We start from the raw sequence: 26,065 nt of genomic DNA, 5'->3' as shown, positions 1-26,065 counted from the left end.
TGGAAAAATTCTACTAACTCAGTGATGCAGCAGAAATTGAGACACATCAGATATATCAAAAATATTCTGCTGTTCATTTCTGACAGTCCATCCATGCTATCTGTAGTCTCAGTTTCCTGTACTTAGAAGAGTGGTACCCAGTGTGGTCTCCTGCTGTTGTGTTTAAGTTTGGTATGTTGTGTTCAGAGATGCTCTTTTTTGTTGGTTGGTGGTTTTGGCTTGGTACAACCTTGGTGGTAATGAGTGGTTACTTGAGTTATTGCTGGCCTTCTATCAGCTCAAAGGATTCTGGTCATTCTAATCTAACAATAACGAGGTATTTTCACTCGAGAACTGCTGCTCAGTGGAAAGTTTCACTGTTTTGGGGCCATTCTCTCGAAACCCTAGAGAGAGTAATGTGGGAAAATCTCAGTAGATCAGCAGTTTCTGAAGTAATCAGACCAGCTCGTCTGGCACTAACAACCATGCCAACTTCAAAGTCACTGAAATTACCTTTGTTCTCCATTGCTCAGTTTGGACTTTCTTGACCATATTTACATGCCTAAATGCATCGAGCTGCTGATTGACTAATTAGATATTTGTGTCAATAAGCATTTGAATACCTTTAGTTAATTCAGTGTATATATGAAGCTTTTTATGGTTAGGGTATGTGGTTATGTTCATCACATACATGTGCTTCTACAAGTTCCAACCAGTTTGTGTGTGGTCCTTAATAAGTAAATAAAAGGTGTTCTGCTTCTCAACACCTCTAAAAGAATAAGCAGTGTAGGAAATAGATGAATGAATAATACTCCAAGCTACTGTATCATTCACAGTCTTAGACAATGGGAAGTTATACCTTTGATACTTCAAGGACTGGCAGTTCATCAGTTGCTAAAAATACAATGCCACCTCTGAATGTCACCTTAAATTGTGACTCTAATGTGGCTTGCTTCAGCAACTGATGAGGCGAACAGACTCTGTGACCTGTGTGTCATTAACACTGGTGTTGTGCTTTAATGTTTAATTGAACAAGAGTGAACAAACAGAGTTTCATTACCATGAGTGTTACATTTCCCCTAAGAGTCTACAACAGCTAAAAATAACAGTAGCAAATTCTTGCGAGAGAAGCGTCACCTGGACATAGAGATGCTCTGCCCACCATGTCTCGGGTCTCTATATGCAGTGAAATGTTCCAGTAAAGTGGGCAAAAGCAACTGCCAGACACAGAAACTGTGCTGTGCCAACAACAGAAAGCTCCCGTCAGTCGTCCATCAGTTACCATTCAGTGAATGTAAATTCAGACTCAGCCGGTGAGGCACAATAAGCAATTACAGAAAAATTATATTAATGTGAATTTCAGAGTATAATATTTGAGCAATGCAGTTCCATTCATGAGCTCTGGCAATGAGTTTGGTATTTTTTCTCAGCTGTCAATCACAGGCCAAGAGTGTAAACTGATCCTGCAAATAAGGTGGCAAAGATGCTTGCTGCAGCTTGTTTCCTCTATCTGGCTCAGCAGAGCATGTTGTGATCAGTAGCATGCTGTGACTGCTATAAACAAGGAGATCAATAAAATAAAAACATAGCACGTGGAAAAAAATAAATATTTTAGTAAGCAGGATACAACTAAAAATATATGCATATGTATATTTTCATGTGATAAAATAAGTCATGATGTGTCACAGCCCAGAGACCCTGCTGGCAAAAGTTAATCACCTTTGGTTCCCAGGTAAGCGCCCTGGTGGGGGACAGAACCCCCATAGGGGTGACATTGGTGGTACAGAGGTGTGAAAAAGGTTGAGGGAACACATGCGGGTATAATTTTTTTCTTTTAAAAATACACAAACCCACTTTAATGGCTGATCATAATCTTTTTTCCCCACTAACTTTCAACATGTTTTTTTTTTTATTATTATTAATGATTACAGCCAGATGCTAATACCAATATATCAGCAAAAAAGAGACAGGAGAAACACCCTTCAACCATGCTATAACTGTTGATTTTGCACAGTTTGTCCAGCAGAGGGCAACTTCCATGTTGGCAACACAGGTTTGGAAGTACACAAACACAACAGCCAGCTGATGCAACCTGAGCGTAAATCACTAATCTACGATCTTTTATGACAATACACCAAGATTACGTTTAAACTGTACTGTTATACTATCTTAGTCAGGACTTCTAAAATCACAACACATAACAAACTCTGAAAGGTGAAGTCTGTTCATCTTTCACGTTATACAGAAAATATATCGGCTAATATATCAGATTTTTTTAATCACCAAAGATCAGTATCAGTGTTAAAAATCCTATTTTGAGTTGTTTTTGATGGTGATCATGCAGACTACCTTGATGATTAGGGAGACACATGAAAAGTATGTACAGAGGCACCAGTAAATCTGATTTTAAACAGGTAACAATAAATACATAACTATATATACATATTTTTAAAGTGACTTCACCCAAAACGTGATGTTAAATTCCTTTTTTTGGACCTGCAAGTTATACTTTGTAACACCATATCATTTGGGAAGTTACACAACATTATGGCCTCATTTATGGCTCAATCCAGAGTGTCGACATGATCAATGTCTCTGGCTCATCCCACCACAGCCACCAAATGGCGTGCTTTCTCGAGCCAAGGATACAGTAAACATAAATTACCTACATCTTTACTACAATAAGGTCTAGTTTTGGACATAGCGCATACCTGTAGGACATTGGCAACTGTAGTCTCCTAGCAAGTCACAGCACTTGCCATTGTGCTGACAAGGTCTGGAGTCACACTCATTGATCTCAGTCTCACAGTTTGTTCCTGGGGAAAGAGGTTTTAGATGTAATAAGCAGCATTATATATCGCCACACTATTTTCACACAGTCCCGACCTCTGCACCCCAACATATTGCAGTTCATCTTTCGTGTGAATTGTTAAAATGCAGCACTCTTTTCCTGAATGACTCAGCCTAGCATAAAGACTGAAAGCAGGGGGATACTGCTAACCTGCTTCTGTCTAAAAACACACTAATTAATGCATATTTACAGTGTTTGCTCTGTGGAAAAAAAGTAAAAACCCCGACTAGGGGCTTATGTGCTGCTCTATTTTTTCAACTCAGGGCATTGACAAGCGGGAGTCTTGTTATCACTGTGAAAGTGCCAGACAGATGCTGGTGGGCAGATGTGTTTTTTTGTTTGTTTGTTTATTTGTTTATTATGCTAAAGCTGGATTAATTGGCTGCAGGCTTTACCTTCAGACTTAGCGTACAGATATGACAATAATATCAATCTTCTCTATAGACCTTCGGCAAGAAAATGAATGAGCAAATTTCCCCCCAATTTTTTTAAAGAGTTGCCTGAAACTGTTTTAAAACATTTCTGCTGAAATAATAATTAGGTTGCAAACATTCACCTATTAAGATGCTCTAGGATTCAAGTGCTGAGGCCAAGTACAAGTTACAAGAGAAAACAGGCCCTTGATAGCATGGGCTCAGTTTCTTGTTAAGAAAATGGACATTTAATGACAAGCTCTGTCTAAAAGAAAGCAGATGATGTGGGGGACGGAGGTTGCCTTAGAAGAGATTTGCTTGGTGCTCAGCTGCCTCAGCAGCTGCTAGTTCCACTGCTGTGATTGGGGGTGGATGCTTTCCCGTGCAGGTTATTAATTTAAAAAGTCCTGTCATCAATAACAGAGGTGCAATGACATGTAGTGAAAGTCCCTCCTTGACAGCAGCAACCTCGTGCTACGGCACAAACACTATGATTGATAACATCTGCACGGCTGATGGTACAGGTCATTATATATAAAAAAATGCTATGCAGTGGAACAGCAAATTATACAAATTTGTCCTACTAAAATCTGGAAAACAGCTAAAATCCTGTCTGGCTGTAAGTGAAATCAGTTATACAGCTTTTTAATGAATATTTAATGATGTGGATTGTTGAGATTTATAGGACAAAAAATAGTGTTATCCAATATATAGCAACTGTTTAACAAAAAGTTAAAAAAAAAAAAAGTAAAAAAAAACAACCCATTTTTTTATTTATATATATATATATATATATATATATATATGCACATTTCACTGTTTTCTAATTGCACAGTTAATTAGTTAATTAGTTAATTAAAAATACATAAGAGTCCACATAAATATGAAAAATAAAGCTTTCCACAAGGAAACCTGGGTGCCGGGGTTGAGTAATGTATCCTAGGTTATAATCTATGATGAGTACAGTGGGATTTCAGGGCAAAGCTTGAAATTAAATTGGCCTTCCTATCCTGCATGGGTAGAAATTCCACCGCAAAAGTCCTGAGATGCCAGAAAATGATGAATTCTATCAGTCACTAAGAAGTGCCATGGTGTAAGAGACAATTTTCCATTACTGAAGTGGCAACAGATTTCAGCTTTGAACGGGGAGGGGGCCGAAACGTGTTCATGTAGTGCTATGTAAGGGCTTATCTGACTGACAGCTGAGTGTGTCAGGACTTAAGGCAAGATTGTGAAATGTGCTATAGGCCAAAACCTGAGTGCACCAGATAGGAAAAAAATCACATGTGCTGGCTGTTTAAGTAGTAAAACAACAGAGGAACAATTCAGAGCTGTACCATTACAACCTTTACAGTAAGTGCAATGTCTGGTAGCGATGACAATCTGTGTCATTCCATTTTTGTGTCGATGAACGTCTTAAATAATGTAACTAGGTCTAAACAGAGCTGTGTATATTTTGTATCACTGTGATGGTTTGCTAATCATATAAAAGCATGATACAGCGAACCGAGAAAAGCAGATGAAAAGAGTCTTTCTTTCTTCGGCAGATTGAACTGTTTAGATAAACAATTCTTCAAACATGATCTTCTGCTATGAAGTACAATGACAGCTGTGACCGAGATAAAGAATACAACTTCTAATCACATTGTGTCTGTCTCTGTGAATGTGCTCAACCTTTTTAAGCATGGTAAATAAAAAAGGGTTAATCTTCTTTTCTACAACTGCTCCTTTTGTTTTTTCGTGCCTCTGCATTGTTTATTCAACCACTGTCACTGATAGCTTAACAAGTTTTGCCCATGTTCCGAGCTGGCAGCTAATTAGGAAGCAGTTTGCCAGATTACTTGGATTAAACACAATCAGCAGCAGGCCGTAGAAATGTCGAGCAGGCGAGGCCGCTGATAAATAAGATTCAAGGTAAAACAAATAAAAAAGTCATATCGCAAATATTACTGGATTTTGCTTTAAATCTGTGCTTGGCTTGTGATTTACCACCAATCTCTGGCCTGAATTAGATATTGTAGAATTAATTTCCACTTGGGAGACAAGAACACTTATGTTCTTAGCGGTATCTGCTAGTTTTGTGCTTCTCTAGACAAAGTTAAAAAAGTTTTGCCTCTAGGCTACATCAGGTAGTGCAGCAGATTGAGAACAAATGGTACTAATACTACTACCGCAAATAAAAAATGTATAGGTCACCCCAGGGATGTTTTCTTTGTTTTTTATTTTTGTTCTACTCCCCCGGGAGGTCAGAGGTCAGCTATGGAACAGCAGCCCTTGAGCCAGCTGTGGTTCGGTCTTTTGAGATATTAATTAAATCAGATTCTTGAAAAAGAAATTACAGCATTAGACGTCTATAACAGAACTACAATGCTAACCCTGCTATGTGCCAAGGCAGGGGGACGGTTTCGAGATTGCTTGATGGATATTAGCATATGGCTGATTTATGGATTTATATTTTAAAAACGTTCCACAGAAAGATCAAGAACATATTCTCACGAGGTTTGTTTGTGTTTGGGGATCCATCTATGGATTTAAGGTTGGGTTAACATTGTGCGTCTACAAATATGTAACATGATCGACTGATGTCTGAACTCTTCATGAACACCTTGACCATGTTTGTATGTCTTTTTTTGCTAGCTATGCATAATGCATTGCTTCTATGACAAAGTGACAGTGGAGAGTAGATTTCCCTATCAAAGTGGTTTTATGTGACATAAAATTTTAATGCACACTTGCCAGTTAATGAGAAAAAACAAAGAAAACAGAAGAAAAAAAACATTTTCTGTCACTATAGACGACATTCAAGCATGATACCAGTTATGTACTTTTAATGGAATACATGAGCATCTCATAAGTTCTTTATGGATTTTATGCCTTTTGCTTTAAACCACCAACAAAAGTCAAAATGTATAATTTATGATTTGCTCTTAGCATGAAAGCTCCATGTCAAATGTCTTGCATGTGGACTGCGGATTGGCTATCTTAAAATAGTAAAATATTCAGAAAACGATAGCACTCGTGGCTTTGTGTGTCTTGACTTTGGTTGGTGCTTATATAACAAGATGTCAAGAAATGTCAACACCATGTATCTGTCAGCCTCTGCCAGTTTTACATCAGATTTTCCCCAAACATTAAGGTTAAGGAATCAGTCATTCCTCATCCCATAACCGGCATTCCACAACTGTGTGTACAAATTAGGAGACAGGAGTCTGTTGCCAGGAGACAGATGGACAGACTCACTGAAAAGGAACAAAAAGAGATAATAAAACAAAGATATCTCACCTGTAAAGCCAAGGGGACATTTGCAGGAGTACTGAGGGGGAGATGTTGGCTGATTTGTTGCAATGCATGTTGCCCCATTCAAACAGCTGTTTGGCTTTATCTGACAGGCATCACCCACATATTGACAATATTCTCCAACCCAACCCCGGGCACAAACACACTGCAGGAATGCAGAAAATTATTCATAAGATCAGTAGTATAGTAGAGTATACATCAATCTATAATAAAATGTATCATACAGAGCACACTGTATTAGAGAGAAATCATTGAATCGTGCACATTTTGAGCCTGGAGATGAATGAACAAATCACAGCTTCAAATAAATTTCAGTTCACCAAAAATTACTTCGAGAGATATTAAAGATGGTTTAATTGGCTTTGAGACGTTTTCAACCAAGATTTCTACCATCACCACGATATAATGGAGATTAATATAATTTTTGACAGTCAGAACTCAGTGAACAGCTTTAAATAAAAATTCATAGTAATTTTTTTTTTTGCCTTTTCATTAACGCAAATTCATTTACGCAGTTGTGAAGACTAAAATCCTGGATGGACAATAAGAAAAATCTGATCCAAATAAGCTAAAACAGGGTTTCTCTCTAAATGTGCACAAACACGAGGTGTTACAAAGAGAAAAAACACAAACACTACTCTCTATATCTAGCATTAAAATGATTTTATGTTATCTCTAGTTGTGCATATGTGCACAACTAGATATGGAGTATATGGAGCTTCTACACAACACACTAACCATTTTATTACTACCCACAGTAAATATTTATTCATATTCAAACCCTAAAAGTCACAAAAATATAAGAAAACATTAAAGGAAAAACTCGCACTTGCAGTTAGCAACATCTCTGACCAAACGTGCACCAACATAAAGCATGTAAAAGTAGATCGTAGATAAAGAACCCTATCAGTGGTCTAATGGAACAAGACTGATGGAGAATAATTAGGAGCTATGGGGCATTACAGAGCACTCTCAGGTGTTGTAAAAAATGCAGACATTTGAGAAGACTGAGAAACTGGGAGGCAAATTAGACCCGGACCTGTCAGTCTGAACAAAGCTTCCACATATACACCAGGATTTAATGACTTAGAATTGGATTACTGCTTTCTGTAGTCATAGAACTACCACTGATGTTTCTGTAATTCTCTTTGTATTTCACTGTCATATAGACAACATTAGAAAGCCCCCCAAACATTTAAACATGTGTAAACCAGGTCTTATCTCTGTATTTGTACTGCATGTACTTTATATTCAGGGACAACTGTAAGAACATCGCGCAATAGTTGCCATTCTGAAGCATTCATCATTACAATCGATCCAGTGCATAACTGTTGCATCATTAAAGCAGATTTTATAGTCTAAAAATGAATACTTGCTAACAAAAAAAGCCACACACCAAACAGATTCACAGGAAGGTCAACATGCTCAAATTTCTGAAAAGTGCAAAAGGTTACAATACACCATTTAGACCAATATTACTCTGAAAATGATCAAATGCAATAACGGAGAGTGGACCACTCCCATGTTTTTATCACAAAAAAGATTTTAAAAAATCTTACTACCGAAACAGAACATTTATTTTATGAATCCTAACAACACTTATGAATGAGTTCACACTGCGTCGACTCTGTATGCGTCATGAGTCATATTTCGTGGGCTTTATTGCATTTCATTATGACTGAAACCTTGAATTACTTACCTGATATCCGCCAATTACACTCAAGCACAATCCCTCATTTAGGCAGCTGATATTGAGCAGACTGCAGTAGTCAATTATTTCTTCACAATTCTTCCCAGAAAACCCACTCAGACATCTGTTGAGAGGCGGTCAGTGTCATCAAAATCAATTCACCTTGAGCTTTAAGCACTAACAAGCAATGCTGTGTTGTTTCTTTATACGAGATTTCTGGGATTCTAATTCAGTTTTCCGCATGATCTGATTCTGATAAAGACAGGGGCGTGTCGCTAATCAGGTTAGCATTTTTTACCCATTTTCTGAAATGCTTAGCGATGTTAGCGTATCATACCAAATCAAGCTCTAATGTGAATCAAATTAACTATACTGTATAATATGCCAAATATACACTTCCCTATATTTGTATTATATTTGGTTCTTATTTAGTCAAATTTCTTGTGTGAGAGTTGTTATCTGATAAACAAATTAAACCAGTTTATCTGTTTTGTGGTCTGGTACAGTTTAATATCTGGATATCTTGAAAGATGGCAGAAATGAATGGCATGAAATGGAAACGTTTTCATAGGAAAAGCATTTAAGTCTCTGTTTCAACTCTCAACAATGACTTCCTGGAGCTTTTAAAACCACTTTAAATCCTCCTCACATCAAAAGGTGGAAAAAAAAAATCACATTTTTATTCATTCTCAGAGGGAGACACATTCATAAGAAACGCGAATCATCTTCAAGAAGAGACTCTGATGTTCCTATTATTAGATCTCCCTCTTACCTGCAGATGTAATCATTTCCCCTGGACACACAGGTGGAATTGTTCAAACATGGTGATGGACTACACAGGCTGTTCTGCCTCTTGCACGCTGTGGCCACACTACCATCTGCACAGACACATTCAGAGCCCTGCATGGGAGAAGCAATACAACCTAGATCACCTGCAAGCCTGGGATAGGACGCTTAAATTACACAAAAGGTACATTCGATTTCCAAGTGTAGGAACACGGAACATTATCAATAAAAGAGCAAATCACTGTAGTGATAAAAATGGGCCTTCATTGAGTCACAGTTATATTTGCTACAGACTTCTACACTTTCATTAAATATAATCTAAATAAACAATAGGTTTTACATTTGTTTTAATATGGTTTTTAGATATGAGAGGCTAACAAATGTTAATGTTCTTGTAATTCAAAGTTAAACAGATTATGCTTCTAGGAAAAAATATATATGTCAAGCAGCAGCAATAATGTGCATTATGTTGATAAATGTCCTCTTTACTCTTCTCTGCTCGGGTATCCTTAGGTGGGTCTCGAAAATGTGTAGTGCACTTGGCAAACTGTAATGAACAAAACAAAGGTCGTAGAGAAAGACAATTAGACCACTGCTGTATTTTCCCCAGAGTATCCTCTAGAGCATTAGAAACACTACCACCTCTGCAAAATGTATGAGTATACTAGCATTTCCCGTGAAAGGTGCAAATTGCAGCAGGCATCCAATTACAAAAAGGTTCTGATGAGAGCCATTTCAAACTGGCACTTAAATATGGACTGGGTCATTCAATCAAAATGTTAGAGAAAGCAGACACCCTTTCCCACAGCTCATCTTCACCGGGAAATATTAATTGCTCCCGGAGCTTTTAGAATGAAGGCATTTGATCTCGCTTCAAGACACTATTAATTTTCATGTGCCATTTCTTGTTTACGTCCCACTGAGGGAAAACAAATAAGGGAAATAAAGTTCTCACGCGATCCCCTGCAGTGCACATTTGTTCCTCCTGACATGGGTACGACTTGCAATCGAAGTTAACTCGAGATTCGCAGTAGAGGCCCGCAAATTGTTCCGGACAATGGCAAACAAATCCTGTGGGACTCTCTTCACATGTACCACCATTTCTACATGGATTTGGGTCACAGGAGGCTTTCCTCTTCTCACACGGTGGGCCTGCAAAACCAGCAAAATAGATTACTGCACTTTTATTTAGAAACTATACTGCATCTACTGGCGTTCTTAGCATAGCATGAATTTAACTATTCTGTATACTCTTGAATCTCAAATATTAAACATGGAAATTAACAAGCATGGAATGACTTCAAAGAATTTTCACACCAGAAATGAAATGCACACGTGATTTAGAATCCAAGAATGAAGGGGTGACTGACAGGTTTAATCATTTACACAGGGTAGTGGCATGTGTAGGGCCATTTCCCGGCACTATGCATGCATAACATTAAAAATGGTAAATAAATGGTAAATGGCCTGCATTTGTATAGCGCTTTACTTAGTCCCTAAGGACCCCAAAGCGCTTTACACTACATTCAGTCATCCACCAATTCACACACACATTCACACACTGTAAAAAGATGCTCCCACAAATAAACTTGATGCAAGACCGACTGTACACAGAGTCACCGCGTCTTGTTATCCTGTTGATTTACTCTCCTAAATTGGTAGGATGATGTTCCCACCAAAGTCAAAACAATGAGTCAAAAGTAAAACTCTCAAGTTATTCAGATATGAAAAATCACAAACTAGCAGTATAATAACAGCTGTGACTTGAGTTATTTAGCTCTACTTGTAGTTTACAGCAGTCTGTAAACTATGCAGCGCCAAACACAAATTATTGGGAACTCTTCACCTAAAAATCAATTTTTTTTCCTGAAAGCTATAAAGATGGAGTGGATTGCATCGCCTCCTCTTGTTTTTTTTTTCCCGTTTAGCCCGCATGATGGAGAACTGCCTCAGTCTCAGGGTAATATGCTTCCTGCTGTGTGTGTGTATTTAAATTTGTGCTTGTGCCATACAGCGCCGCTGCCATCCCATTAAATCAGGCCACACAGCACACACAGCATTTACATCACGACCGTAAACAGGAAAAATAGTTGTTTGATAACACTGTAAAAAGCCTCACTAGTAATATAATTAAATGTGGGATAAACCCGAGCTAATTAAAAGCAGTCTGGTTTTTATGAGAATAAAAAATGTGAGGAAAATATCTGGTCTGTGATTATTCCTGACAGTTTCTCCATGTTTGTGTATGTGGGTTATGCCACATAGGTTTGTAATTTTATTATTATTGTTGTTTTATTTATTATTATTCATTTTTATTATTTTTATTTTCTTTGTTTATTGCCGTTTTTTCAACATTTTGTGATATGCTGATTATTGCAATAACACATATTGTGATTTATCACCTTTTTTCACCTGCAATTTATACCCTCAAAGTTAAACTATGACAATATCTGTGTTATTCAATAAGATAAGACTATGAAACTTATTATTACTTTTTCTTATGTTGTTGCTGCAAACCTGACATAAATGGTACCATTAGATGGAATGGGGTGATGTTCACAGTTAAATGTAATATTTTTTTTAAAAATACAGCATTTACCTGTAATATACTGCTTAAAATTACATATCTGTTGCTGTCTATATAGGCAGAAGTTCACATTTAACAAAAAATCATATTTTACTATTACATTTGTGCTCAGCAACCTTCCTGTTTTATTGAATTATAACCAGAATACAACCAGCTGGCAGCCAAAGATTGATTCGGACTGATGGCAACATGTTAGGAATATGCCTACATTTATAAATTAGATGGCAATTATTTACAAAACTTCAGTCAGCGATTGCAGTCAGTCAAAGTCAGACTGCAACTGTTTGTAGACAGGTTCCTTCCTATCAGGCGTCCCAGTGTGTTGGATGATTTTTTTGTGTTCGTTTGTTTTTGGTTGCTGTGATTTAATCTAAGTTTGCTCAGCTAACGTTACCTCAGGATGGTGGCGCATGAGATGAACCCTGTAGTTCGCAGTATTTTCAGAGTATTTTAACTTATTTAATTAAATATCTATATTTAGTGCCCTTGTATCAATATAATATTGTCACACAAAATCTCACAGTAAACTGCTCTATCAATTTTTATTAACGCATGGTAAATGTCCTGGAACAGTTTTATACTACAGCTCAAATACTATTTTATTTTTATTCTCATATTTCACTGTTCTCATTTTATTTTTTATTTTTTAAAAAGTATACAAGTTTATTCATTAAATTCTGCTGTATTATTAATTTTTTTTATGCACACAACACAGTGTTTTTTTTTTAAATTATTTATACATCATTTGATATACACCAAATTAAAGTTAACACAGATTTTTAACTGATAAACATGCATTTTACTAAGTAGTGAGCGCCACAGCTTTCAGCATATTGTAAGCATTTTCTTAGATAAAGTAACTTTGACCTAAGCTCTAGCCAGCAGTTTAATTTCACAACTGTGAACTTAACCAGGGACAAAGTAATGCTGCAGTGATATTGTGCACAAAGGATAAAATTAGACTGAAATCACTGCAAGGTCAAGGTGAATAAATTTTGATGTTATTCCCTTGTGAGGATTTTTTTTTCTTTCTCACATGACACCTACACATTTATCTTTCTAGTGACTTCTTTTTTTTGCATATTTTCTTTAATCCCCCTGCTGATACAAGTGCTCATGTCCCAGAGGCTCCTCCTAGCCTCCTCTGTGGGCATCAATCTTACTGTACCCAACTTCAGAGTTTGCTTTTTGCTTCAGCTCATTTTACATCAGAAATTGAGTTTTCAAAACTGGTCCACTCAAAGCTGCACCTCTACAAACTGCTTTCCTGTAGAATTTCCATCTCTCATATGTATTAATGAAGCATAATAATGATAATTCCCTCTGTAAAATGCTAACAATGTTAGTTAACACCGACGATGGTTTATATATTTATTACAGTCATTTACATTTGTGCTCTCATCTAAAACACCATTGTTTCTGCAGTGACTTTGAATTGCATCCATCTAATATGCATAAAACACCAGCATGTCAATGCCTAATTAAAACAGTTTAACAAGGCTAATGACTGCATATATACACCAAATTAAACTTACAAAACTTGGCTTTATTACCAACAAGATTTTAGAAACAATTAACACCATATTCCAAATGAAAATGGTCTTATAAAGATGGTAATACTTAACAACAAATGCCCTAGAGGTAGAGTAGAAGACAGTCAAATCAAAAGAAAATCTCATTTGAAACATCCCATGAGTTTGGCTCATTATTCTCTGCGCATAGACTTTGGCCTGTGAGGGCAGCCAGCACTGGAGCAGCCACTAACTTCCACTTGATTAATGAGCCAACTGCAGCAGGGAGGTAAAGGAAGCACGAGCTCTACAGAACTCCCAAGAAGCTGATGGGACACCAAGACACCATGACTGTGCGAAAGCACCCAGTGGAGTCTGCTTATTTGAGGGAGCAGCAGCAATTAAAGCCAATTACAAGAAGCTGCAAAAGCAGTCAGAGCATGTAAGTCCACAATTTGTTTCTGATGGAAATTATAGGAATTATCTATTTGACTTCAAACAAGGGCAGATGTTTTCTTTAATAGGGCCAACTATTTGGTTTTAACAAATGTAAGTAGCTGGTAATCATTATACTGTCATCACTGACAGCTTGGGTTAAAAGGCTTGCAAAATGCTTCTTTTACATGAAACAAAACAAAACAAGAGCAAAAAACAGCTAACACAAAAATCATTTGACTCTTTTTTTCCCCACTAGTTTCAATCCTAATGCTGTAGTTAGAGAAAAAAGTTACATTTCAAAGAGCAATTCAGACTTGAATAAAAGGAAAATATGATAAAGTTCATGTGAACCAAATTTAACATACAGTCTAGTCCACCGGTGTTGCGTTAAGGAACTAACATAAGTATAATGTCCTCTACCTGATCGAAAATATTCAGTATTCAATACAGCAGGTATCTGGCATTCACTACCAACAAGGGGATGAAGGCAAAGTGATAATTTCCTCTTTCAAAGATTTTGAAAATTATCCTGTAATCTTGCTACAGTAATCTTTTTCTCTTTTAAATCTTCAGAGCCATTTCACAAAACATCCGAGAATACCTTTTAAAATGACTTTTTTTTTCTCCTTCTTTTGTATGGCCTTAATAATCTCTTGTTATAAAGAAAAAAGAATATGCCAGACAGTACTGGAAGTAACCTTGAAACAACATCTCTAAAATAATAAGCTGAAAGCATGGGCTGGACTCGAAAGGCGAAGCTGTGACACTTCAAGAATGCTGCCAGGACAAATTGTGCTCCAAACAAAACAATGAATCAATGTGAAAAGCCACTTGGAGATTTTACTCCAGAAAGTTCATTGCAGGCTTGATTTTTACAGCAGAGAGTGATATCGAGGGCAGCCCGAAGAGCATCTAGGTCTTGTAACCATTTGTGTGTGATAACGATTGACCCGACTATACAAAAATACAGCGGATGAGACTAAATAATGAGCGAATCACTAATGTGCCATACATCTTCGCCACAGCAAAAGTCCCACTCAGCGCCTATACATGAGCGTCCAGCACTGTCTCTGAAGTGGATGGTCTTGGCTGGGAGTGAAAAATGTGTCACAATGCTCTTTGATTTGCTTTTGTAAGTGATTCTTAGAGACGGGGATCAGCTACTTTAACCCTAAGCCTAAATATAATATAACCATGCAATTTGTCTCTGTGAATATGAGCAGAGCAGAAGAAAAGTGATGGATTTCCACATAACTATATCCAGTTCTCAGATGTATATTAATGTGTATCAACTTTACATCACGTGTTGTTTCTGTTGTGACTGAAAAAAGTGACGCGTTCGTTTTATCCTGAACTTGGAAGCCTGATGTGTGCCACCTGTAAAATGTAATTATAAATACTATCATAAATGGGACTTATTCTTCAAATAACGAGCACTGAATAACATTCATTTTTATCTTTACGCTCTCAGCAGAAACAATACACTATAAATTACATTTTACCTGATTGCCGTAAACCTTTATTTTATTAACTCCGGCATGCTCCGTTAGCTAGCAGTATAGCCCAGGCCCTTTAGAGCGGCACATCACTGGTTGTAATATGAGGTATTTGATTTGAAGTGGCCCCTTCATATATTATGATGACAAATATAACATCGAGTGGGATCAAGTTTATAGCCCACAAGGAAATGCTGATCTTTTTATGATTTATGATGATTTGAAGATAGCCCTCCTGTTTGAGGGAAATTACATGGTTCTGGGAGGTGAGGGAAAAACACTTTCCATTGTGCTTTGTATACAGAATTGCAGTAAACTGTGTGATTTGCTTGGTAGTGATTAAAACTGTGACATGCTGTTTAAAGAGCAGCTCTTCATTGTTACTGAGCCAGACAGTCCATCTACGTTATATAAACAGCCTTCTAAAATAAGAGATGCTTACCAGAGAAACCATTGTCACAGATGCATTTGAAGGATGCAGGTGATATTTGAAGGCATGTCCCATTTTCACAGATGCTGTCACAGTTTGCTTTCCCAATGATTTCAGAGCAGTTAACCCCTAAAACAAACAGCCCATTAGATGATTATTCACAGAGGACCAGGCACAGAAAAAAAACAGTAGATGAGCAGAATCAAGTTTGCTTGCATGCACGGAGGTCTAATGCCTTTGATTTTAATTTTATTAAAGAAAAAAAGTCATTACTGTAGATAATTCAGCAAGGAACTTAAAAAGGAAGTCATCTGGAATGCAAGCAATGTAAAAATGTATTCTGTTTGCATTACATGAGTGTGTCGGAGGGTTATGGTGAAAAACATTAACTTGACGTGTTCAATAAATCCATAATTGAGAAGCTGCTTTTACGTTCTTTCAGCACATGAGTACGTCTCTCAGAAACACTTCTTCTACAAACTTTGATTTTGTAGCAAATGCAACATGTAACAGCCACAAGTGATGTATAGGACTATTTTTAGATGCTCTGACCAAGCCCTTATTCAAACAATTACGAGAACTCATTAAATGGGATCAGTGACATTTGTGCTCACCTGTAAAATGTGGAGGACACAGACACTTATATGTTCTGTAGTGTGGATCTGTCGATCCATTGCTCAAACAGATTCCTTTGTTTTCACAGGGGTTATCCAAACAAGCATCAAACTTTTCACAAAACCTCCCGGAATACTTGTGGTGACATCGACAGTGGAATGCACTCTCTCCGACTCCTGTTTGACAGACACCGTTCCCCGAACAAAGTCGAAGCATCGGGGAGCTCCGACAAAGTTGGGTTTTAACTGTGACGTTCAGCCTCAAACCTAGCGTGCACAGCTGCGTGTCTCCTTCGTGCAGCGCAATAAAATAACGGTGACCCGGCATGAGCCACCTGGCATCGACTTGCTCTCTTTCATTTATGTTGTGAGGGAAGAGAAACTGATCTTCTCTCTGTCCTGTTGCAGAACAGCTTTCAAAGTTCTCTTTTGACACATTTAGGAGTTTGATGCCATATGACTTGAGTGTTTCATCAGCAGACATCAACAGTTTGTCTCCATGTTGTAGCTGAAGTGGGCATATCTGTGGGAAGTTGAAAGGCTGCTCACTTGACTCGTCTCCCCGCTGGGAATCCCAACACTCAGAAACACTCCTGCAGATGTTCCCTATTAGAGTCCAATTCATTTGGATGGTGTTTTTTTTAAGGTGCCATTCGGTTGAAGGTTGCCTGTTGCAAAGGATTTGGCAGTGGATCATATGAATGGCCACAAAAATGAGACTCACGTGAAACAATGACGATCTCATGTCTCCTCTTTCTCTGTATTTAATCCAAATCAGTTTGGGACTTTTAAGAACGACTTTATGTGATGCTTTACTCCAAAGTCCACCAGAGTAGCAATCGCCTGAAGAAAACAAAGAGATTTTTTTTAAATATGTTTTACGGCTACACACTGTTGCTGCTTAAAACTTTATCCAGAGCACTAGAAGTGACTGAGCCCACGCTGTTATTATGAAGATTTCATTTTACAATAACACCACAGACCTATGGTTTCTGCGAGGGTAGCAGGAACTGTCATAATCATATGCAGTGCTGCTGACCACCAAGTGTGTCACAGCAGCCTCAGCCTCCCGGAGGTTTCTACAGAGAGTGACAATGTCAGATAAAATATTCTCTCTCCCCTGCTGGTGCCTGATACCTCAGTGTCAGGCAGCGAGATGAGTTAAAGCAGACAGCATTGTCTTCCTCCCTCAGGCCTTTTTCATACGTGTGCGCCAGATAAAACAACAAAGTAGAGAAGCCTTGCTGCAAGAAAAACTCTGCTTCTTGATCAGCTCACAAGGGCTGATATGAATAACTGCATGGCGATAAGTAATAAAACGCTGAATATGGAACACCAATATCAATAGAAGAGGGAGTGATAAAATGAATGAGATTGCAAGTATTGTCTTGGGGGTTCTGTGGGGACCCAGAAGACTTCATTTACACGAGATGAGGATGACTATTGTGTTTCACCGAACAAATTGGAAACCTGTCAGCTGATTTGTGAGAAAAAAATATTGAATTAAAATTTTAATAAAAGAAGACAAAATGTGGGATAGGTTTAGTGATTGCAGAATAATAACCTGTGCAATGGCCATTTACATGTAGTTATTCGTTTTTTAATTAACTTTTATTTAAAGTTCAGTATTTTTACATTGACAATGAATCAAAGGAGATTAGATATGAAAGGATTCATTCATAGCAACAGAGCATCCCTTTATTTTTTCAGCATTTTGATGTTTTCTATCTGGTGCGAGCGGTGCTGGTGAAGAGCCAGTCCTGCTTCAGTGCCTTTGGAGAATAAGCCTACACTTCAAAAAGTATGAAACCCGTACATTAGAGTTCTATAGCAGAAGTTGTGGTCATTGTGTGTGGGGAGAAAATGTGACAGATGTGATCCTTCTCCATAGTTACAGTAGTTCCAATTTTGGGTCCGGCAATTTCGTGGTGGCAAAAAAAGTGGCCAGACAGACAGGACACTGATGCGTTGTAAAAGGATGTCATTTTGGCAGTCTGTTGGTTTTAGTGTAAAAGCACCAAAAAACACATGATTGAGATTCTTGCCAGAATATTGTAACTATACTGTAAAACAAAGCACCTCACAAACGTCTCATAATTATAAAACAGGAGAAAAGAAATCAATGAATGTCATTATGAGATAATAGAAAAAGCTCTTAAAAAACTCAATATATATCCAAAGAAATTTAATTTGTACATTAAACCTTTTTTTTTTGAAAAAGAAAGACTTTGAGCAGATCTGTTTACATAATATGCCAGGAATCTTGAGCTGCTACTGGAACTAATGATTCAAGTTCATTTTAAAAGCAAGTTTTAGGTATTTACTTGGAAGTTATTATAATACACAAAGGAATCCTGGTTCGAGACTGGATGGAGACACAAATCCCTAAAAGGGTTGGGTCAGGAAGTGAATAAGCAAGTTGCCAAAAGTTTTCATCTAAATTACCTTTAAATGGCCACTGGGACATAAAAAAACAACAACGGACATATAGCATCATCAGTCAATCTGATTTAAAAATTGCTTAAAAAAGGGTAATTTTAAAAAAGCTTTTTCCCCCCGGAATCAATGGCAGCCAACCAACAGGTACAGAAGCAGGACCTCCTGTAAATTGAAAGCAAGCAGAAATAAAGCACCTGTTCTACCATGGAAAATGTCTTGAGAACACAGATTGGTGCCACTGCAATAAAATCAAAACAATTGCCATTGCAAAATATTATTTTCTTTTGACATTTTTCCATTGTTACATTTATTAATATAACCACAGTAGGAACAAAACTCTAATCCACAATTAAGTTTAATCCTTGATTAGATGAAACTGTGGATTTGGAGAATCGTCAAGCCTGTTGCTCTTGGCTTACAGGTTGTAAAAGTATGTTAAGCATCCCTGTCACATGCCTACAATGTTTCAAAAGACATGTGAAGATATGGAATTTCTTATATTGGTTTTAAAAAAGTGGCTAACAAACAACTTTAATGGGTTACAGACTAAAAAACACCAAACTAATTAAAAAAAATGAAAACATGGTAACAAAATTGTCAATAAAATTGGAAATCAGAGTTTTACATAGATAGTACAATACAAAAGTACAGAGTAAACCCTAAACTCTTTACAGTTTGATTCCATGGAGTCAAACTTTCTTTCATTTTTAAAGTGGTCTGGAGAAACAGCTTTCCAGGCTTCTTAATGATCCTTTAAAGGTTTTCTTTGGACATTGGCTGCTTCATTCATTCACAGTCCTGTGCTGTGATGAATCTAAATTTTTTTAAAAATTGGTTCAAATCAAAATCAATATATACTGGAGAGGTACAAGAGTGAGTGCCACCTGTAAAACACATTGGTTCTGTCGTGGTTTGGTTTGGCTACATGTCCACCAGTGGTGTTTGGGATGGAATTATGAATACCGAAAAGAACCATCAGATTTCAATATCCACCATAAAGCATATTTAAAGCCTCTGATTAGCAGCAGCTTTGTTTTTCAGCATGGCAATGCTCTCAAACACACTGCCAGTGCAGAACAAAAGGCAGCCGACATCCAAATAAAAGTTCTGATTTTCCTTTAAAAACTATTCCTGAAGACTACCTGTACTTAAAGAAATTACAAAAAAGCCTAAGAGAGTTAATAAAATTGGTCGAAATACTGACTTTCAAATTCCTTAGAATTGTACAAACTCTTTTTTTGCCTTATATAAAGAGTACTGTAAATTATCCACAACAACCAAATGACAACAACCCTGAAACTACCAAAAACAGCACAACACCAGAATCTAATACTGTGTCACTGTAAGGTGTTTTTGTCTATTAGTAGTAGCACAGTAGTGGCAGCTATGTTTACTGCTATCAGTCGCTGTAACCAGTAATGTGATTTAGGCAAGAGGTCAGGATGTACTGTATACTCTGAATCGAAATTGGACTTTCACAGTATCAGCTACAATTCAATAATGCACTGCATAATGCTGTATGCTGCAGTACACTTGTTTATATCTCAACTACCACATAATAACAAGACCCAGGTCACCCCAACAGCCTCACCATGAATTGTCCCAAAGTTGGAGTGAAATGAAGACCACCTTATACCACCATGCATGTGGCAGTAAATTGACAACATCAACAAGCAGAATGAGTAAAAAGATAACAGAAGGCACACTAAGGCCAGGAAAGACTATCTATTTGCCACATTTCCACTGGAATTCAGAAAGAATACATTAAGCAAGTAAACCGAACGGTTGTAATCAGCACATTTGTTTCAATACCAAATTACTATCATAACTCATAATACATTGAGAAGCTGTTTAAACCATAGGTCTCTGCGCAGTTAACTTCATTTAAACTCTAAATGACATTTATCCATCTTGATCTTGACCAAATCTGATTCGAAATCCATCTAAAATTGCATTCGATACTCATTCATACTTCCACGGCAATCTATAGTGTTTGGCGTCCACTTAAATAAACAGACCAAAAGGTTCTCTTCGGATATTAAGAGGCCTTAAAGGTATTGATCAATTAGGATTAAACTGTGGGCCACACAGTGAAATGGTTCAGCTAATAAGGGCCATGGGGTCAGAAGCAAGGTAATGCTTGTGGGGGTCAACTAATTGTCTCAAACAGCCTCCTGCTATTATTGCACCTCAGTTCACTCCACAATTTAGGATGCCAATCACGCAGGTGTGTAGAGGGCAATGGATCAAGGGAGCTGTGTAAATCCTCGCTTGACTGATGACTGAGAGAGACATGAGGAGGACACAACGAATTATCGCATCATACTGGTAGGTTACATGTCAATTGCTGTCTCTCACAGGTTACAATAGCTGATACGGAGATTGAAAGAAAATTAATCGACAAAATATTTTCATAATCAGCTCCCTTTGTTCTTAAATAAATGGCAACTTAAATGTGAAGATTACCAAATGAAGGACATTTTCCCCAATTAATGTCACTTTCTTGACCAAATGACTCAAGAAAGAGATCAGGAGCTTACTCGGTAATAAATAGTCAACACAGCGCTGTAGGTTAGATGAAGATAGGTTAGATGAACTGGATCAAAGAGGACATTTGACATAACAAAGCTTAGTTTGATCAGAAACTAGGCCACATCTGAAAACATTTGCTAACTTGCCAACTAATGAGAAAGATTACATTTTCTTGTTTTCTTCACAAGTAGCAAAGTTTGGCTCATTAAGCTGTCAGCACGATGCACAGACAGTGATGAAGATGGTGGTTAGTGACTGAGGCACAATTGCTAGTTACAGTACAATGGCACTTCTGCAAGAACGAGGACGCACAGGTGTAAGTTGAGGCAAACATTGTTGAGATAAATAGTGTAAGCGTCCTTGTATATGGTAATTTCTCATTATCATTTCCTCAGAACTTTTCACAGCCTGGCAGCTGCAGTGACTGAATGCTGATGGTGTTTGCTATTGTGCTGTATTGAGTGTATTTTTTGCTTTTTTCCCCCCTCGCTGCATAGGGACTGGAGATGACTTATCGGAAGTTTATATTTGTACGGCATATTAAATTAAATTGAATTAAATTAGAATTCAAGTTGTAAGCCTCCTACATTGATGAAATCTGCTGCTGTTCTGTCATAACATGTCCCTCAGGATCATCGTAACAAAGAAAGGGTCTTTTGCAACTCTCTGTGCCACAGTGAATCTGCTGAAATGACTAAATCAGAAGGCGAAAGCCAATCATCTCTCAATTTATCGCCACACATGAGGTATGCGATGAGATGAACTTCATGACCGGCATTACAGACTCGTAGGCTTTTATCAACTTGACAATATTTGGTAGAGCATCATTTGTCATCAGCATACCAATTCATTCTGAAAGCTTCCCGAGTGAACAACACAAAACAAAACAAAAAAAACAACAGAAAAAATCTGGAACAGATATTTTACCTGAGAAAGTCTGACTGTGAAGTAAACACAGACTTTAAATCAGCTGGCACAGAACTCATTTCTCTGTCCACTCACTGTTAAATTCACTTTTGTCAACACTGTGGTGATGGATTTGGTAGATGTTGTCCCATTTCAGAGTAGGTTAGAGCAGAAAAAGGTCAACTGCCACCATCATTAAGTGGGTTCGAACACAGACCGGCTCCTGAACATATTTACAAAGCCAAAACACTTCAGCTACATTTAATAATAATAATAATAAGAAAACAAGCTTTGGTTATTATTTATAACCTTCAAACTGATACAAATCAGCTTTATTACTATATCAGCAGCGGGATGTCTCTGAAACAGCAGTGAACCACCAGCAGGCTACTGGCCACAGCCGCTGCTGGACTGATTGTTTGTGCTCCCTGGGTAGATGTGTGGATCGCCACTAATCACCTATAACAATGATGAGCATCCAGGCCTAAAGCCCCCTGAAAATTAGCCCGTACATCAATTTTCTTACTCTAAATGAAGTGATTGATGCCAAAGGCAAAACCAATTTTCACTCAAATTTCAGGTCTGTTTCCTGAATCATGTAAAGTAATACTGAGAAGACAAGTCATACAGTTCTGGCCTTGATCTTATAGAAGTGCATAGGAAATTAAACTTCACAGACACCTAGTTTTTTTGTTCTTTCTTTACTCTCTAAAACCTTAAACAACATTTGAAAGAAGCAAAACTGCAGAATGTTTTCAAGTCTGTAATATCTCAAACCATGGGTTAAATTAGGCCAAAGCTAGCAGCACAACAGCTTTGCCAGCTTGAAATGAATTGCTCTTTTTTTGTTTGTTTTAGGCACTACCTTTATCAGTCACCAGCCCCCCTGTATAGTCTACAGTGTTTCCTGTTTATTTGGGGCTCTGGAGGAGAACCTCAATAAGTTAAGGCTGTGAGTTTTTGTTTGTTTGTAACACTTGTGCAGTGCTTTGGGGATTTGCAGTATATACACTTTCTGCCACGCAGAGCCCTAAGAGCTCTGCATGAAGGAAATACTGCAGGCACGTCTGTGAGGCAGCTTGGTTATCATGATCCAGAATATGTGGCACACCTGCAGACCAGAAAATTGCTTTGGAGAGTTTCGTTTATTTAGTTATTTTTATCCATAGTTTTTCTTGTTTGTTCTGAGTCACCTATATAGAGCTTGTGGCATGCTAATGTTAGGTGTGGATGCTGGAGGTCAAGCAAAAATCTCTTCTCCATCTCCACCAACTCTTCTCTTAAAAACTTCACACGAGTGTACAGTATACCTAAGACAGTGGATTTTCCCCTAAACAACATATTTGTGTTTTAAATCTTATACAACAAATAGTTTCATGTTTATCAGTTTTTTAATCACCAGAAAAACATGTTTTGGTTTCATTTGACCTAAATAGGCAAGTTGTTGTGCAAGTTGTCCATGCCATGAGCACACCAAACCATACACAGCTAATAAGCTCATCTTTAACCTAGAGAAAGTATCATTCATAACTTACAAAAAAGGGTTTTTTATTTTATTTCCACTTCACCTCAATACTTCTTAAATGAACTTGGGACCCAGAAAAGCCAATTGCCTTCTGAATCTTGCTCATATGCAGTTCAACTGGTTTTAACTCGTTATAGCTGATATCTGTGCGGCTATATACTGTTAACTGCCAGTATAGCTTTTATTAGCACTGCTGAGCCAGCCAGGGATTTCCACTAGAGTCACTTAAGGTTTTAATGTGATTCTCCTGTTCGGTATTGGTTTTGACACTGTGCCCTGTGCACACAGATTCCATGAAACTTTTAATATAATCCCATGTAGATGATGAAATCCCCAAATTCTTTGCAATTTTAAAATAGAAAAGAAACTCTTACGTTGTTGAAATATTTGCTCGTGAAATTTTTCTTTAGTGCGAGGGGGAAAAAAAGAAGAAAACTGAGTTCTTGTGTTGTTGTATTGTTTATTTTTTAATTAAATGTGGGTTTACTATTTGTGGGTTTACAGCGGAGCATCTGCCTTCATCTCACTCTATCCCTAGCATCCTCCTCTGTCACAACAACCCTCTGCATGTCCTCCTTCGCTACCTTCATCAAAATCCTCTGTGGTCTTCCTCTTTTCCTGCTGCTTAACAGCTACATATTCCACATCCCTTGTCCAGTAAATCCACTATCCCAGACTATCTCAGCCTTGTCCCTCTTTTTCTCCAAAGTGCTCGACCTCAGCTGTCCCTCTGATACTCTCATTTCTAATCCTGTCCACTCTGGTAATTCCCAGCTTATTGCATTTATTGATCATTTGTTTATTCCTGTTACATCTATTTAAAAATCTTTTTTTTTTACTTTTTTGATTTAGATCCCATTTGCACGTGGATCCAAAATGTACCATAACCGGTGATTTGTGGACAATTTTCATAACTACGTGACTCACTTGAACTAAAATAAAAATGTGTGCTGCTAAAGTTAGCCAGCTTTAACAAGTGGCGCATGTCTTACTATTTTTCCCCTATGGTGATGTCACATTTTGATTACTGAACACCTCAGGGTGTGCTGGAAAAAAAAAACTTTTTGGTTCAACACCGGTCATAAGTAATTTCTCCTAATTTAGAGACACTGATTTTTTTTTTTTTACACTAACAACAACAACAACAACAATAATAATAATAATAACTGTGCACACTACTACAACCTATACCTGTCTTAAGAGTTTGAGAAGTTTTAAAAAGTTATTATTAATGCAAAGATGAAAGAGGCTACATCAACAAGATTGAACCACAGCTTAGCATTAAATGTAGCTAACGCGTCCCTCTGCCCCCATCCTGCAAATGCTAGGCCCCGGATTTACTATGGACGGCTAATCTTACTAGTAGGGAGTACACATGGACCATCTGCTGCATGCAGAAACGGTGCTGACTTGCAATTAACGCCGTTTCATCGTGTGTGCCGGTGGGATATATGCTCACCATTAAGTTGCAAAGGTGTTCCGCCCTGGGACGGTGACTTGTACCATCATTCTGGAGAATTTGCTAGTCAGAGGTGAGATGTGTATCTCCGTGGGGAATAAGACAGCTGAGCCGTCTAAGCGACACCGGGGGAAACACGTTGCTAAGGAAATGTGATCAGAAGCTGAGGGCTGAAGGCGTGCCTGTCTGCTGAGGAGATGGCCCTCTGTGGCAGGTCAGGGCGGGGATACGGGGCTGCTTGATTGATTATTTAATTAGGCTTAACAAAATATTCATTAGCGAGGCGAGTCATTATCTTGTGTAAACAATTGAACCTCTCCTACAAAATGAAAATGGCTTTTATATAGCCTATTACCTGAGAGGTGAAAAAAAAATTAAAAAAACAAAATTGACTGGGGTCTCTCAAAGCCTAGCTATAATTGATCCTCTGCAGGTCTGGATTAGGAACGCGTTTAATAAGAACTAAAACTCCAAAACTGTTGTTTCGTGCATCTGGTTGCCTAGCAGGCTAAATGAATTACTGTAGCACTTTGTCATGCATGCGCTACTCCAATTGCTTGGGCTGATGTGAAGATTACACTAGACTATCATAATGCAACAATTCAGAATGTGAATAGCTTTATCAGCTTTTAATTTTTGCACCGGATTATTGGGAACATTTTTTAGGAAATGCATTTCCTTTCTTGATGAGAGTTAGAGGAAGATTGATTTCATGTGGAGCTTTTGATTAGTATTTGCATAATGAAAAGAAGCAACAACGGCTATAGCCTGGCCTGTCCGCACTACTGAACAGTTTCTATCATCGCCTCTGTTCAGTGCACATCAACTGCTTCAGGAGTGGTTATTTGTGTCTGTGTCTGTGTGCAGCAACTTCCTGGAATTGCCACTATTGGCCGGAAGTCAGTGGGAAAACTCCTCAAGGGTACATTTGGTACCATTTCACATCTCACTTCTTTTTTTAGATCCTCTTCGATCTAACGCTCACAGAAACACACACTCACATAAGCAGCAGGAGGGTACATCCATAGTGGTATTGTGTTTATATCATATTTAATATTTATTTGCAGAGGGAATGTTTTGACAGCTTGTGTGTGATTTTGTTTTTCATTTTT

General features: G+C 37.8%; 1 protein-coding gene across 2 annotated transcripts in view; it reads right to left on the bottom strand.

The window, feature by feature from the left end:
* eys (eyes shut homolog) overlaps nucleotides 1–25,157 on the bottom strand; it is a 167,693-nt gene extending 142,536 nt beyond the window's left edge. The window contains exons 1-8 of one of the 2 annotated variants that reach the window (XM_005915494.3): nucleotides 24,954–25,157; nucleotides 16,093–16,935; nucleotides 15,491–15,607; nucleotides 9,972–10,168; nucleotides 9,003–9,130; nucleotides 8,240–8,354; nucleotides 6,526–6,685; nucleotides 2,691–2,795 (exon numbers count right to left, since the gene is read on the bottom strand). In XM_005915494.3, coding sequence (XP_005915556.1) covers nucleotides 2,691–2,795; nucleotides 6,526–6,685; nucleotides 8,240–8,354; nucleotides 9,003–9,130; nucleotides 9,972–10,168; nucleotides 15,491–15,607; nucleotides 16,093–16,837 — 1,567 coding nt within the window. In that variant the 5' untranslated portion in view covers nucleotides 16,838–16,935; nucleotides 24,954–25,157. Of the gene's footprint in view, nucleotides 1–2,690; nucleotides 2,796–6,525; nucleotides 6,686–8,239; nucleotides 8,355–9,002; nucleotides 9,131–9,505; nucleotides 9,564–9,971; nucleotides 10,169–15,490; nucleotides 15,608–16,092; nucleotides 16,936–24,953 lie in introns of those variants that run through there. The other variant, XM_005915497.2, reaches the window with a different exon arrangement.
* Nucleotides 25,158–26,065: the final 908 nt, after the last annotated feature.

The sequence above is a fragment of the Haplochromis burtoni genome, unplaced genomic scaffold (assembly GCF_018398535.1).
Source record: "Haplochromis burtoni strain Fernald_Lab_line unplaced genomic scaffold, NCSU_Asbu1 Contig_12, whole genome shotgun sequence".
Classification (NCBI taxonomy): Eukaryota; Metazoa; Chordata; class Actinopteri; order Cichliformes; family Cichlidae; genus Haplochromis; species Haplochromis burtoni.
Note: the sequence above shows the minus strand (reverse complement) of the source record. Positions and strands in the feature narration are given on the sequence as shown.